The 14979-nt window shown below is 48.1% G+C and overlaps 1 protein-coding gene across 8 annotated transcripts in view; it reads left to right on the top strand.

Annotated features, from left to right (window-relative positions):
* The window catches only part of CADPS (calcium dependent secretion activator), a 220138-nt gene that overhangs the window by 73433 nt on the left and 131726 nt on the right, over positions 1 to 14979 (top strand). For all 8 annotated transcript variants that reach the window (XM_075762315.1, XM_075762310.1, XM_075762314.1 and 5 more), the window contains exons 4-6: positions 6279 to 6359; positions 10677 to 10913; positions 13565 to 13686. In XM_075762315.1, the coding sequence (XP_075618430.1) occupies positions 6279 to 6359; positions 10677 to 10913; positions 13565 to 13686 (440 nt within the window). The remainder of the gene's footprint in view (positions 1 to 6278; positions 6360 to 10676; positions 10914 to 13564; positions 13687 to 14979) is intronic.

Raw genomic sequence — 14979 nt, 5'->3', positions numbered from 1 at the left:
CTTTGAGCCTGAAAGACTGATCTGGGGAAGTCTGACTGGCCATAGGAGACAATTGAGCATCCCTGTTGTGCAGTGGCCGTGGGAGAGCAGTCCTCCTGGGACGCGTGGGGATGGTACAGCGTTGCAGTGCAGAGAGGACGCATCCTCCTGGTTCCCTCCAGCTCTTCCAAAATCCTCTCTTGAACCGCATGCGAGAGAGCTGCTGAATCCACAGTCGGGCTGTGCTGATGCTGCTGGTTTTGCTGACACGGGGAGGTGTGTAACACAGGGAAGCTGTCCTTGCTTCCTCTTCCTCGCTCCTGTTTTGGATCCCAAGGCAGCCGGCAGTCTTTGGGTTGCGGTTTGCTGCGCAGAAGATTAGCACATTGCCCACGGCATTAGTGACTTACCCTGCCGAGGCATCTCAGCATTGTTCGCGTTCCCAAATGAAAAGGGAGGTCAGCATCCCACCTGGGGTCGAGGGAAGGAGTGTTCGGATCCTCCTCTGCTCTCTGCTTCAGAGACAGAGGCAGAGGTCGAGGCCTCGAGTGCTAGGCTGCCTCCCTCGCTCTGCCCTGTGCCGCTCGTAGAGAAGAGTATTTATTGTTAATGGGACAAGGATGCTACAGATAATCCGTAACGGTGGCATGGAGTGCGTCTTAGGAAGCTGTGTGTGATTCATGGTGCCGCTCTGTGTCCTGTCTCACATCACATTATTTTCTGGAGTAGTGGTTCTCCGATGACAAACCAAGGGCTCCCATGCAGAGAGTTACTTTGGGGGCCACGTGGTTCTTCCAGCTGGGGCACTCCGTGATGCTGATGCCACAAGTTGTGAGTACACCTGGACTGATAAATTAATTATTAATTGACAAGGACTTATGAATTTTTCAGTATTTTCTCATCGTGCATCTCAAAGCAAAACCGCCTTTTATGAGACAAAGATCTCTCCTAAAGCCCCACATCAAAGCCGCAAAATTGTCACCCATGTTGTGATCTTGTTCAGCCTTCACATGCAGCATGTTTGCTTTGAAATACTTAATCAACCATTTGCTGAGCTACAGAGCTCCTGGTGTGTCAAAGGATGAATGCTTTGAAACTTTCTCTTCAAGGCTTTTGGCATCTGTAACCGTACATGACACAAGTATTTGGCTGCATTGTTTTGGGAGGACTTAAGCTAGGCTTAGGAAGGACGTGAGCTTTTGTCCTTCCTTGGGTCATGGCTTTTGTCCTTGTCCTTCACTCAGGAAAATCATTCACAAAGTGGGATTTTCAGACGCCCCAGCCCTGTGGTGGTGCGCTGGACACAGGGACAGAGAAAATTAGTGGGAGACTGCCGAGAGCATCCCCAGCCAGGGTGGTCCCTGCTCGGCAGCAGCCCGTCTGCGCCTGCCTTCGGCTGTGCAGGAGAGATCCTCCGTCCCTGGGTGCTGCTGCAGAGTAAACCAACACAGGCGGTGACTGCGGATTTCATGGCGACCCGGACTAAATGCTTCTGTTTCCAGCAGGTTTGCGTCCAGAGGAGCCAGGTTTGCGTCCATTTCCAGTGCAGCGCCAAGCAGGTTGCTGCAGCTCAGTGTTCGCATTGCCAGAGCATTTAAAATGTGGTTTTCCAGAACCCCATTGCAAATGGCTTCTCCTTTGCAGGAGCGCGGGGCACAGAGGACGACAGCTGGATTCACCGCTGCGTTGTAACCTTTCTCCAACGGAGGGGAGATACTTTCAGACAGGCCCCCAGTTATGCTTCGGGAATGGGGATGTTGTGACGCTTGCTGCTCTTGCTGGGAAGCAGGGATCAGAATTAGCAGTGACTGGCGGGGAGGGATTAAACTGTTAAATGGTCCCAGTGGTTTCTGGCTGGGGCTGATGGCAATTATACTGACAATACCTGTCACGTCCATGGAGCGTGGTGTAAATGCCAGGCTGATCACTGAAGGTTGTATCTGTATGTTGCATCCTGTCATAAATCCTTGTAGCTTACAACAACGTTATTTCCAACAGTGCTGAGCTCTGAGCGTGGATATAAATCCCACATCGTGTTTAACACGCCCGTGTCTGTTGGGAGCATGCCCCATCACTACGCCTTTGGTGGCAGGGCAGGATCCACTCTGCTCTTACCGGCGGGCTGAGCACTGCGTACAGCGTGTCACTTGTGCCGCTGGCATCGTCCCAGGCTGGGTGGGTTAACCCCGGCTGCAGCTGTTTTGCTGTGGCCGATGGCACAAGGGCCGTACCCTGCTCGGTCCCCAGGCAGGCGGGTTGGTTTGAGGTGTTAAACTGTGCAGAACCGCTTTGGGCATCGCGAAGAAGGGAAGAGGAGGGCAGCCTGTACTGCCCCGGCATCACATTCGGATCCAGGGCTGCGATCGCCATGATTTGGCTTCAAGCTGTGATAAACTGAAGCTGGAGTTTTAAATAGATAACACATTAACTCCAAAACCATGGGAATTTAAAGTCTCTCTTAACACCGTTGATGTCCTTGAACAGCCTCTGGCGTTTTCTGGGGTGAGCGGGGGTGAGCCTGGGCTCCTGGCTTTAGAAACCACAAGGCTCGGGTTGGGCGATACGTGGGAGGTCTCTGACACAGAACCGAAGAGTTTAGGCGTGGATTTGGTAGGTGCCTATGTGTCTTATTGTAGTTTCTATGACTTAATTAGATTGGTTGGTTTGCCTCTGCCTTTCACAGGTGTAGAGAGATTATCATCCATCCTCTGGGATAATGCGAGGAAAAGTCCTGCAGTGAATTTGTTTCAGGGTTGTGGAAACCAAGGGTTGCTTCTGCAGACCAGCAGCTGGTTCCTACTGGCCATTAAAACTGCCAAACTTGCACGATGAACATTTTTAACCTCTTTCTTTCAATTACTAGTGCCCATTAAAAATTATTCCTTGTTCACAGTTTATGGGTAAAAACCCCCTGTCTTCTGCAAGATGTTTTTCTTGCAGTTGAGCAGTCACCAGGGGTTAGAGTAGGCACATCCCCTGCAATGCCTTCAGTGATGGGCTGGTTGCCATGCTGGGTTCCACTCAGCACCTGATCTACATGATTTTTTTTAATTTTTATTCTTTTACTTTAGCAACTGTTACGCCAACGTAGATAATCTCTGCAGGGCAACCAGAGGGAACTAATGTCCTATGCGGGTAGATGTATGAAAACATCTAATTTACCAGCAGGCAGTGGGGTAATGATCAGTTGAGATTTGCAAATTATGTACGTCATATATTTGTGGCATGCTGCTGAAGAAAAGCCCAGTGCATATGACAAATCATATATATACTAAAATTTATAATACTTTTCACATTTAATCGACTGGGGCAACCTTGTGATTTATATCTTTGCTTTATTCATAGCACACCCATAACACAGTCATAATGCAGAACGAAACTAATTCAATTTCTCTTTGACTTTGTAAATCATTTATATATTTGGCTGTCAAGTATTTGAATATAAAGTGGGCACACATACGGCAGAAAATAAATAGCTGCTTCTCTAGTTAAAAAATTGAGTTTTAATGATGTTAGGTTCTGTGTTGCCCTACTTGGATGTTCGGTCTTGCTTAGATAGCGTGCCTTACATTTGCCCCTTGCCTTATTTCACAAGCAAAGTATATTTTATGGGCACCAGCATTACTGTCCTAATGGCCCTATATAGCGTTATGACTGTGTAAAATGTACTCTGCTTGCTTTGACGGCGGCAGGAGCCCTTCCCAGGCTGAGGAGCAGTAAGTGCCTGAGCTGTTGGGCTGCTATTCCCTGTCACTAGAGATCTGCTGGAACGTGCCAGCAGGACACGAAAGGAGTGCAGAAGAAAATATTCTCTTGGCCATGACAGTGACCACTTTCCCGAAGATCAGTTTTTGCCATGGAGCTATCATGCAGAGTCATTGTAAAAAACAGCCTGGAAAGTTGTGGGGTTTTTTCCCCTTTAAATACCAGGTTACCTGGCTTGGCATCACTAATTAACCTTGGGAAGCCCAGCAGCATATAGCCCTGGAAAGGAGTACCTTACCCACTCGACCACAACCAAGGAGGCTGCTTAGGGTGCTTGTTGTCTCCTAAGAAAAATAATCTTCTGCAGTCAGATCCTTGTTTGACATGGTTTTTGACACCTGTAGCATCTTTGGAAAACATCTGCAAAATCAAGATAGTGCAGAAAGTATGAGGCAGTTTGCTGGCTCATTATCATACTGCAAAAACAGCTCTCCTCCACAGCAGCACCCTTGATTTCTAAATTTAGTGTGAGAGTTATTTTGGGTAGCGTGTGATTAACCTCAATTACTGTAGCTCGGATTGAATTCAAGTAATGCCCCCTCTTTCAGAGTTGCAAAGAAATGGAAATCTGGGACTGTACATTTCCTACCCTTAATGAAGCAGCTCTGAGAGACGCTTGCACATTGGTGGAGGTCAGTTGTGTGATGCATTTGTTCATGGAGAAATTACTGGGGGCAGCTGATCCTGAAAGGTGCTGGTGGTCCATGGCTCTCTACTGGTTTTGGGATCAGAATATAAAGATGAAGGCAGCAGGTTATGTGGTGCAGCTGGTGTGAATGGCCGCAGCAGAGATCACTGATTTGCATCACAGTCAGGACACTTTGTAGTTCTTCTGCGTTAGTTAAATCTGTAACAGAGGCTTTCAGGAGCTAACAGAAAATATACTTTCCCTCATCTCAGCTGTAATGAATGTCGGGTCTCTGGAAAATCATTGGTGGTGAAGCAATATGCAAATACACGGCTGCGGGCGTGCAGATCTGTGCGAGCGGGTGCGAGAGAGGGGACATGCAGGGTGCGCAGGCAGAGAGCCGGCCAAGAAGGTGCTGTGGGAAGTGGCAGGTCTGGGGGGAAAGCGGCGTGTTTCAGCCCATCCAGGGAGCACTAATGGAAGAGTTTGTTGTCCATCAGGCTGAGAATTGAAACTTTTGTCATCGCTGTAGCTGTAACTTTCCAGACTATGCTGCACCAGCCAAGTCTTTCTGTCAAGCAGTTTGTCTCCAGAGGAGCATAAACCCAGGGAGGTGGTTAGCACAACCCCAAGCCAGCGAATAAAGCTCATTTACGTGTAGCAGTCAGCGGGAGAGCTAACGTAAAGCGGCTTGTGGCAATTGCATTTGCTGGTAGCCAAAAGGGGCCGATACTTTGAAAACAGAGGCAGGATTTGGATGGAGGAGCCATCCCTCCTGTCTGAAGCCACGTTTGCACAAAGAGGTGAACCAGAACCGTGAGGTTTTGCACCAGGTGGAATTTGGGCTTGTGCCTCCTGGGTGGAACGGCGCCGTGACCACCCTGCTGCAGCATGTTTCTAGCCTTGTGCCATGGCCAAGATGACCCCAAGGAGTCTAAGGAGTAGTTAGATTCTGGAAAGCAGCTATAAAATTACCACTTCGTTACAGCAGCTGTCGACTTCTTTGAGGGCTGTTTTTGATTTTGTGCTTTTTTGTTGTTGTGTAATTTATGCCTGTGTATTCCCACTAAAAAAAAAAAACCTGGACCTGCCCTGAGTCCTACCAATGGGAAACTGTTCACAGCAGTCACTGTGTGTCTTCCACGTGTACAGTAATTGCTTGCTTAACTGGCAGAAACAACATTTTACCCTCAGAAGACATTTCAGGGCCAGGCAGACACCAAACACTGAACCACAGGGCTGTGGGCAGTGTGTTGCAAAAATAAAATAAATAAATCAATCAATCAATCAATCAATCATTTCTGCTGCAGGAAAACCGGTTGCATGAACCAGGTGGTAATGTGGCAATGCAGCAATATGGAAAAGGCAAAGGAAATAAGCAAATACTATAGCTGTGCATTTCTCCTGACCTGCTTGTGGCTTCTTCTGGCTTTTTCTAGGTGGCAAGCAGGGGTAGGAGAGTGTTTGGCTTGGCAATCTGGAGCTGCAGTGTGTCCTGCCCCAGCACAGGGGGGCTGTGGCTTCCCGAGCACCAGCGAAGCGATAGCCGTCTGGAGGGCACCCTGCTTTTCAGGGGTTCGGATAGTCACCGGCAAGGCTTGCTGCCAGACTGGTGCACAGGGCAGAGTAGGTGTAAGACCTCGGGTGAGGATGCTCAGCCCTGGGTGACAGCTGGGCAGGCATCAAAACAGCGTCTACACAGTCCTCTGGTGGTGTCCATCCTGGGACCTGGTGACACATCGTGTGCGTCCTCCTTTGGGGGGGGTCTGTCCCAGAGCAGGGCCCATCACCGCTCTCTCTATGCTGTACCTAATTGATAAGGTGATACAGATGGTCAGCCTGGAGAGCTGAACTGCTTGTAAAGTTGCTGCATTTTCACCTTGATTTGCTTTTTGTTTTTATACAGTTGGACAACCCAGATGAGCAAGCAGCACAGATCAGACGCGAGTTGGACGGACGTCTTCAAATGGCAGAGCAAATTGCAAAGGTAAAAAAGAAAAAAAGTCTTCTGTATTAACAAGCTCTTTATATAGAAGCAGATAAGTAGTTTGATGCAGCCCCCAGATCTTGTCCTTCCCTCACAGGTTTCTTCTCCCAGTAATCACTAGTTAAAAATGAACAGATTTTTAACAACAAACAAAGCAACAAGTACAGATGAAGCTGTTGTGATGTGCATTTCTTGGAATGCCCTGATGAGCTGGGACGGTTTAGGTACCTGCAAAATCCCTTACGAATCCTCAGCCGTGGGGAAGAAATTGTCCTGAAGTGCTTCAGCTAGATCTGCAAGTGCATGTCTGAGCCCTCTGTCAAACTTCTATGCTAGGCAATCAGGTGGGTGATGGCATGTAAAAAGGAGCCCTGGAAGGGATTTGTGCCATTCGATGGGCTGCTGGGAGCCACAGTTCCCTGTCTGTAGGTAGATGCTGCCTCAGTAAAAGTACTTGAGATGTGCTGTCCCAACCACGTTCATGCTTTGCACGAGAGCAGTCAGGCTCCATGCAGACATCACTGCTGCCTGGAGCAGCAGACACGGGACCTCCAAACAGTTTTCATAACCAAGCACTCAGCTGAACTCCCCAGAGACCCTTCTGTAAGGAGGCACCTCCCTAGGAGCTAATCACACCCTCACACTGCAGATTTACATGGCCCCCGATGGACCGTAAATGGAGAGAAACTCTGGATCCTGTTGACATCAGTATGGCTGAGATTTTATCCTTGCCTCTAATCAAATGCTCTGAGTCACAGATAAAACCCTAATGGGGCTGAAGTCATTGGGAATGACCTATCTGGCTGTTCTTGATAATCAAGAAACCATTACTAGAAGGAAAAGAAAAAGGTCTAATCAGAGAAACGTAGCTCAGGCTAGGGACCTGCCTTTCAGCAGGAGTCCTCTGAGCACTGAGCTGTGCCAAATGGTGGGGTTTTATCGGAAAGGTAATACCAGAGCTGTTTGCGGCCACGCTGAGATCCCTGGGTGTGAAAAGCAGAGCACGTTCGTTTATGGTCAGGCGTTAGCAAGGATGCCAGTGCGCCTGCGCAGTTCCTGCTCGCTAACGCTTCTGTTAAACAGCTACTGCTGTTGCATCTTTGGGGAGGTAGGTTCTGGTTTTTTCACACTTCACTGATAAAAATAGTAAGGCGGCCAAGGACCACGTGGCCAAATGATGGCGCAACAAAGCAGCAAACCAACTGCAGCTCCTTTGTTCAGCATTTGGCCCTTTGCCATTTTATTGTCAAGAAAGCCTACGGTATTTTTTATTTGTGGCAAGATGTAAGCCCTTGCGCGGAGCACTGCTCCTCTGGTTCTGAAATGGGTAGCCAGGCACTGGGTGCCAGAATGAGATTGCCTGGTTTCGTTGTTTCATTTTCTCTTCGTGGCACATGGGACAACAATATGCATAGTTCAGTAGCAGCCAGCAGAGGCGGCATCTTCATGAATTATTTTTTGCAAACAAGAATTTGCCATTTCCATTCCTCCCCCAAGGATGCTGAAAACAAACCATGTCACTGCTGGCCCTGCAAGATACAGTCAGGGGAAAGTCCTCAATGCAACCTGACATTTCTCCGTGCAGAATTCAACCTTCAAAATACAGCTGTGCAGCTTGGGGGGCAGCTTAGAGTAAAAGTGACTTACCTGTGATCCGCTTGGCAGGTATTGATATTTAATCTCCTTCATGTTCCTGCTGCAGGCCTTCTCTCCAGAATGTTAGATCCCACCAGCACCTGCCTATGAGAAACCTTGTTCTTTCAGACCCGTGAATACTGTCTCTTGGAGGCATCCAAATGACCTTTTGAATCCTTCTCTGCATCCTCCTTTCCGGGCCAGGCTACTTTCCCTCTAGCATCGGGCAGGTTCACAATTCAGCTCAATGAAAGGATAGCATTTCCAATTTTATCTCCAATTTGCGGCTTTTAATGCAGATTTGCTGCACAGGGAGACTTACTGTGCTCATGAAACTAGCCCTGAGGTGGCTGTCTTGGAGATTCCATGCTAAAGGCAAATTAACGCCTCGTTAATAAATTAAGAAATTCACACTAGGACATTTGTACTTCAGAGGCAACGAAGGCTGTGGAGTCTAACGGGACCTGGGATCATGGCGCCCCAGGACTGGTGGCTCTGCAAGCCCTTGTCTGACCTGTCACGTCACCCCGAACAAGTCACCGTGCACGCCGGCTTTCCTCAGTGACCAGGTCCTGCATCTGGATACCAGGACACGGCTCTGGGTCTTTTTACCTCCTCGTGTGCCCAGGAGAGCACAGCTCAGCCCAGCACCAGTGCAGCGTTAGGCAGCATCCCCCACTGAGCCCGACTCCATCAAAGCACGTAAGCTCAGCCTTAGAGCCAGCCAGCTTGAGAATCACGTTCAAAGTCAAGCAGATGTTTTAAAGCTGAATCTGGATGGGTGTTTCACTCTGCATGTTGTACTTTTCCAGCAGCTAAATGAGAGCAGCGTTACAGCTGAGAGCTCAGTGATGCCAATATTTTTCTCTGCAGTAGCAAGTGCTCTGCTGTCCTGTGGTGCCTTTCCCCTGACCCGGTCACCTGGCCTCAAGGGCAAGGAGGAGCACGTGTAGGGGTAACTAAATGAGACCTTGTGATGACACCAGAGCACTATGTCCATCTGGGGCTGGACCCACGCTGCTCCAGCCTGCTGGACTCGTCATTCCTCGCAGTCTCTTAACTCTGCTTCTCTCTACACTTGTTCCCATTTCTGGTCCTCTCCCTTCTCCAAGTACATGTGGAGGTGACCAACACCCTTTCTTGCTGTCGTCTGCATCCTTTGATTGTACCTTCCTCCAGGTTCCCCCAGCTCTATCTCCAGTTCGATGGGTATACACTTGCACCTCTGCGTTTCCATCATCAGACTTGGTCCCAGTTAAATTGTTATGCATTACTTCAAAGTACCTGGTTTGAACCTTAGTGTGAGAAGTTGCTGGTGGCACACAGTGAAATGACTCAGTCCTTGCTGCATTTCTGAAGAGGTTTGTGGGGGCAGGGCCAAAATTGCAGTCCCCGGAGAGATGGATAGCAGCATGGTGAAAAAGCAATAATGTTTGAACATCATTGCTTCAGCAGTAGTTCTCAAAATCTACAAAACAGTTGGGTGTTTTGTTTTTTTTTTCCTGGGGGTGGCTTGCAACTTGTATAATGCATAGACAATAAACCAGACTGATTAGGTAGTTTATCTTAGGCCAGATCTAATTTACATGAGGGAATTGCTTCCCAAGATTGGGACTGGAAACAGAAGACTCTATTTATACTGCTTGGTGCAAGTGCTGCTGTGAGCCGTGCTTGTAATGGGTAAGCTATTGAGACTGATGCAAAAACTAGTGCAGTGGAGTACTTTTTCAGCAGCCTGATGACAGTCTTCTAGAAGAAACATGACCTTGTTTTCTTTTCTAGCATACATTTTACGAACTGCTTTTTACAATGTTATGAATTGTCACTAAGATACTTCGCACGTCAGCCGCAAGTTCCCTGCCTGCAGATGCTGCCTCACTGCCGTACGCCTTGCACAGTCTCTCTTAACCCTGAGCAGATTCAGGGCATGAGCAGACTTGTCAGAAGACGTAGGGCTCAGACTAGTGATCCTGACGGAGACGGAGTATGGGCAGCAGTTCAAAGCTGAGAACACACTTGGAGGCACATCACATTTTGCTCTCACTGTCAGCTTTGGTTTTAATGTTTAAGTGTCCTGTTTACAACAACCAGCATCAGAGGGTCTCGCAGTGAAAGGTTGTCTTGTTGGAGGGAGACAAGTAGTGGAAAGGGTGTTTTACCCCTTCTTCCAGTTGGGACCACACATTCCTGCCTACACATTGCTGATTTTCCCTCCTTGGGCTCCTTTCACACCTAGAAAACTAATGGATCAACCACTCAGAAGTGCTTTAAAAAGCACTGGCATATTTGGGAGACTGGAAAATGAGTCCGTAACTGTCAGCATCCTTTAAATCATTAGTAAATTGCTGTCAATCACAAAGTTCAGCTGAGATCTGGCCTGGAGTGTTTGTAATTGTGAATACGTATATATGAAGGCGGCCATTTGCAGATAGAAAAATGAATGAAATGTAAGTGCATGCAAGAAACAGTAAAGTTGGATAAGTACCAAGTAGTAATTCTATGGGAAGCTAACAATAATATTTCTACATTACACAGGGGGAAGCTGTAATTTGTCATCTGGTTTGTGGGAGTTTCCTGCTTGCAAACCTCTCTGCAGATGCTCCTGGGGGATTCTCCCAGTGCAAGAAGCGGTTGCTGATTGTCACTGCACTTCATTCTGTTGTTTTTGTTTCCAAATCCAAGGAGCGCAAGTTTCCGAAGTTTGTGTCCAAAGAAATGGAAAACATGTACATTGAGGAGCTGAAGTCGTCTGTCAATCTTCTGATGGCAAACTTAGAGAGCATGCCTGTGTCAAAAGGAGGTTCCGAGTTCAAGCTGCAGAAGCTGAAACGTAGTCATAACACCTCAATAATTGACATGGGAGAAGAAAACGAGAACCAGCTTTCCAAGTCAGACGTTGTGTTGTCATTCTCCCTGGAGGTAAGCGTCCACGCACAACAGTGTGCAGAGTTTGTGGGAATAAAAATCACAGCAACCGACTTCTGCTCAGTTCTGACTTAAGTGAGGTGGAGAGAGGTCAGTAGAAATCACCTTCTGGTTGCCATGAGGAACAGCTCCTCCCTGAGTTACCAGAAGCTTTGTCTGTGGTCAAACACTGTCCTTTCTGGTGTCTCACCATCTTGTTGAAACTAACTGTGTGAGATAAACTGTCTGGCATTTCCTGCTGATGTATATCAAATGGCTCAGAAATCTGCATCGTCAACTGACCTCTTCGTACGGCTTGTTGCTGAATGTACCCCAGTAACCCTGAGCCTGTATTGTCCCTGAAACCAGTACAATAATGCAGCGCTATAAATGTTATGTGTTTAATTATTGCCAGTTAGAGATGTCACCGTATTTCCCTGCGAGTCTTGCTTCCTCTTTGGAGAATTAGTAAAAATTCCTGGGGTTTGAATGCACCCAACAGATTGGCTTGCGGTTTGTGTCAAAATACTGTGCTTTCCTGGTTTGCTCTTTGCTTTGAGTTGAGCGCTGGCTTTCTGCTCAGCGCTCTGTCGAGCAGTTTGTCGAGCACAGCCCAGGGGAAGGCAGGGTGCTGCAGGGACCCGCCGTTACCTCTGACACGGGCTGTCCTGAAAGCAGTGTTGCTGCAGTAGCTGTTTTCAGCAAACTTAATTGTTCTGTGCAAACATATTTGCTGTCTAGGCAAGACATTTACTCCAAGGAGTCATTAGCACACCCACACAGAATTGTTTATCAGTGAGTGGGTTTATGTTACATTGTCAAAACAGCTACCAGGATGGGGTCAAAAATGTAGGATGCAGAAAAATCAGAAAATTCTATTTTTGTGTAGTTTCCTGTTTATTTCTTTTCCTGAGGGGTGTCTTGCTATATGCATCATGCTAATGCAAAACTTAACAACACTGGTTGTCCAGTCTCAGAGTTTAACTCATTAGAAGTCTGAAACCATCTTTTCAGCCTGGAGAAGAGAAGGTTCCAGGGAGACCTAATTGCAGCCTTCTGGTACCTGAAGGGGGTACAGGAAAGATGGGGAGGGACTGTTTGTCAGGGAGTGTAGTGACAGGACAAGGGGTAATGGGTTTAAGCTAAAAGAGGGTAGATTTAGATTAGATGTTAGGAGGAAATTCTTCCCTGTGAGGGTGGTGAGGCACTGGCACAGGTTGCCCAGAGAAGCTGTGGATGCCCCATCCCTGGAAGTGTTCAAGGCCAGGCTGGATGGAGCTTTGGGCAACCTGGGCTAGTGGAGGATGTCCCTGCCCATGGCAGGGGGGTTGGACCTAGGTGGGCTTTAAGGTCCCTTCCAACCCAAACCATTCTATGGGTCTATGATTTTTAACATTCAGTTCAGTCTTATTTAAAAATAGGGCTATGAACCTGGAGACAGTGCCTTCAACAGCAGCATCAAATAACACCTGACTTCTAAGCGTTCCCGTACGGAGGATCGAGGAACTGTCACAAAGCAGTAGACCTCTCTGTCGGAAAAGCCTGTGCAGCTTGTATAGCCATGCATAAAGGGACTTGCCTTTACAACGGGATGTCTCAAACGCTTTGCTCCAGCTGAACCCCATCCAGCAGGAAGCAGAAGCTCAGTGAAACACTGACTTCAGGAGCTGGCAGGTCTGCGCACGGAACTTGTGCTGCAAGAGAGCTTTTGCTGAAAATATGTGCTCATCAGAGGATCTACAGAGTTCTGTGTGCCAGGCAAGGATCCTCAGTTCAAGGACAAATCAGAGGATCTGAGGAGAGGAATTTTAAACCTCTGTGTATATACTTCCTAGGTAGCTGTAATAAAACACGAACAGAAACTCCCACAGTGTTTCTTGTAGAAGTGTTTAAGGCATGTGGTTAATAGGATTAGTCACTTTTTTTTTTAAAAAGGTAATTACCTGCAAGAAACTTAGATGGTGATTTCTTGGTAAGAAAGATGGAGAAAGACTTTTTACCAGGGCCTATAGTGACAGGACAAGGGGCAACAGTTTTAAACTGAAAGAGGGTAGATTTAGATTGAATATAAGGAAGGAATTCTTTATGATGAGGGTGGTGAGGCACTGGAACAGGTTGCCCAGAGAAGCTGTACATGCCCCATCCCTGGAAGTGTTCAAGGCCAGGTTGGATGGGCCTTCGGGCTACCTGGTCTAGTAAAAGATGTCCCTGCCCACAGCAGGGGGGTTAGACTAGATGATCTGCAAAGGTCAACCGCAAACCATTCTGTGATTCATCTTGAAAATAGACTTTTGGCACAAGCTGAGTAGCTGTGTGCTTTCTTTCTGGATTTCACATATTAAGGCACTTGTAGGTGGGGCAGGATCACGTTTGTGAGCCCCATCTCCTGAAGCTGGGTACAGCCCTGGACACCCAAGGGTTTCAGCAAGCCCATGTGCAGTCAGAGGGAGGCCTCCTGGTCTCCATACAGACCTCCCAGTCTCCATACAGACCTCGCTGGCTGCCATGGTTCCCCTTCAGCCTGGGCAGTGCCACCATCCCTGCCCACCTGCCACCATGAACATCCAGCAACACATGGAGGACCCCAGTGCTGGCTGACCCAGCAGCCAGAGCGAGATCTGAAAGAGGCTGCTCCTCTTACGCTCCTCTTTTTTTTTGCCCCACAGGTTGTCATCATGGAGGTACAGGGTCTGAAGTCGCTGGCCCCCAACCGTATTGTATACTGTACCATGGAAGTCGAAGGTGGGGAGAAACTGCAGACTGACCAGGCTGAAGCCTCAAAGCCAACGTAAGTCTTGCTTTGCCTTTTGCTCCCTCCACCATGCTCTCCTCTGCCCCATCTCTGGGCTGCTGAGTCACTCTGGATAGCTCTGGCTCCTGCATGGTGATGCCAGAGGGGACTCTGAGAAGCAGAGGAGAAATGTGGTCTTCCATGTACGCAGAGTGTTGTCCGGCAACTAAGAATGGCACATAAGCCCTGACTGAGGGGAAAAAAAAGTGTTAATGACAGGCTTACGTCTCTTGTAGCCATAGAGATGTAAATTTGTACCTATGCGTAAGTACTTTGCTAAATAGGGATGCAGTTAAGCGTGTGCTTAGATAAATACTTGTGTGAGTGTCCATCTGAACTGGTGCAATCAGGTGTGGGTACATAAGCTTGTCCTCACTGTCAGGGTTTCGGTGGTCCTAGGAGAAAGGACAACAGCTGATGGGGACGTGCTCTGGCAGCCACAGCCAGAGGTGGGAGAGGAGCCTGGGAAAAGCTTCAAGTCACTCAGTTAAAGCTTTATCTGATGGTCAGTCTGCCTGGTGCAGTTCAAGGGCAGAGTTTTGTTCTGTCCTCTTTGACCTGGTCCCCAAATTCCCAGCCTTGGCCCCATACTTGGCTTTTTGTCTTACCCAGATGTTGCTATAAGCCTAGTAGTAGTGATTGATCCCTGTTAATTTGGAAGGAGAATGTGATGAATGGCTTATTTCCTTTCCAATTTGTGAGATTAGTTAACCTGAAACACTATCTGTATGGATTTGAGGCAGTTTTCCTCTGGTTGGTTTATTGCAGAGATTTCACAGTTAAACGAAATTCTCAGTGCGCATCCTCACAGTGGAGAATTGCCAAGGCGAAACGTAGCCTCCTCCAGCAGTGGGGAGCAGTGCAGGAGAGGCTGCTCTTGGGATATTCCCTCTCTGTTCCCATATCCCATTCCCTCTGAGGGATGGGTCCCCAGTGGCGTTTCACCAGGAGCTTCCCAAGCTCATGGAAAAAACCGCCAAGACCACCCATCTGCGTTACGTGCGAGTGCACAAGCGCTGCAGGCAGCCAGTTCAAGACCAGCTGATGCAGGCAGGAGGAGAGCAGAGCCAAAGGCAGGCTGCCTTCCCTTGGTGGTTGTCCTCCCGCTGAGGCACAGAAACTGCTGATGCCTTGCACCCTGCGCCGTAGTGGAAAAGCAGGAATCTGCAGTAAGTGGTTTAAAAACAATACTCCCAATCAGGGAAAGTGCTGCAGCCTAGCTTACTTTTCAAAACGCTTCAAAATCTGCTTCAGAGAAGGAAGTAGGAGAGCTGTGCTTGGAAGAAAATT

The sequence above is a fragment of the Balearica regulorum genome, chromosome 10 (genome assembly GCF_011004875.1).
Source record: "Balearica regulorum gibbericeps isolate bBalReg1 chromosome 10, bBalReg1.pri, whole genome shotgun sequence".
Classification (NCBI taxonomy): Eukaryota; Metazoa; Chordata; class Aves; order Gruiformes; family Gruidae; genus Balearica; species Balearica regulorum.
This window is presented reverse-complemented; position numbering and strand designations above follow the sequence as displayed.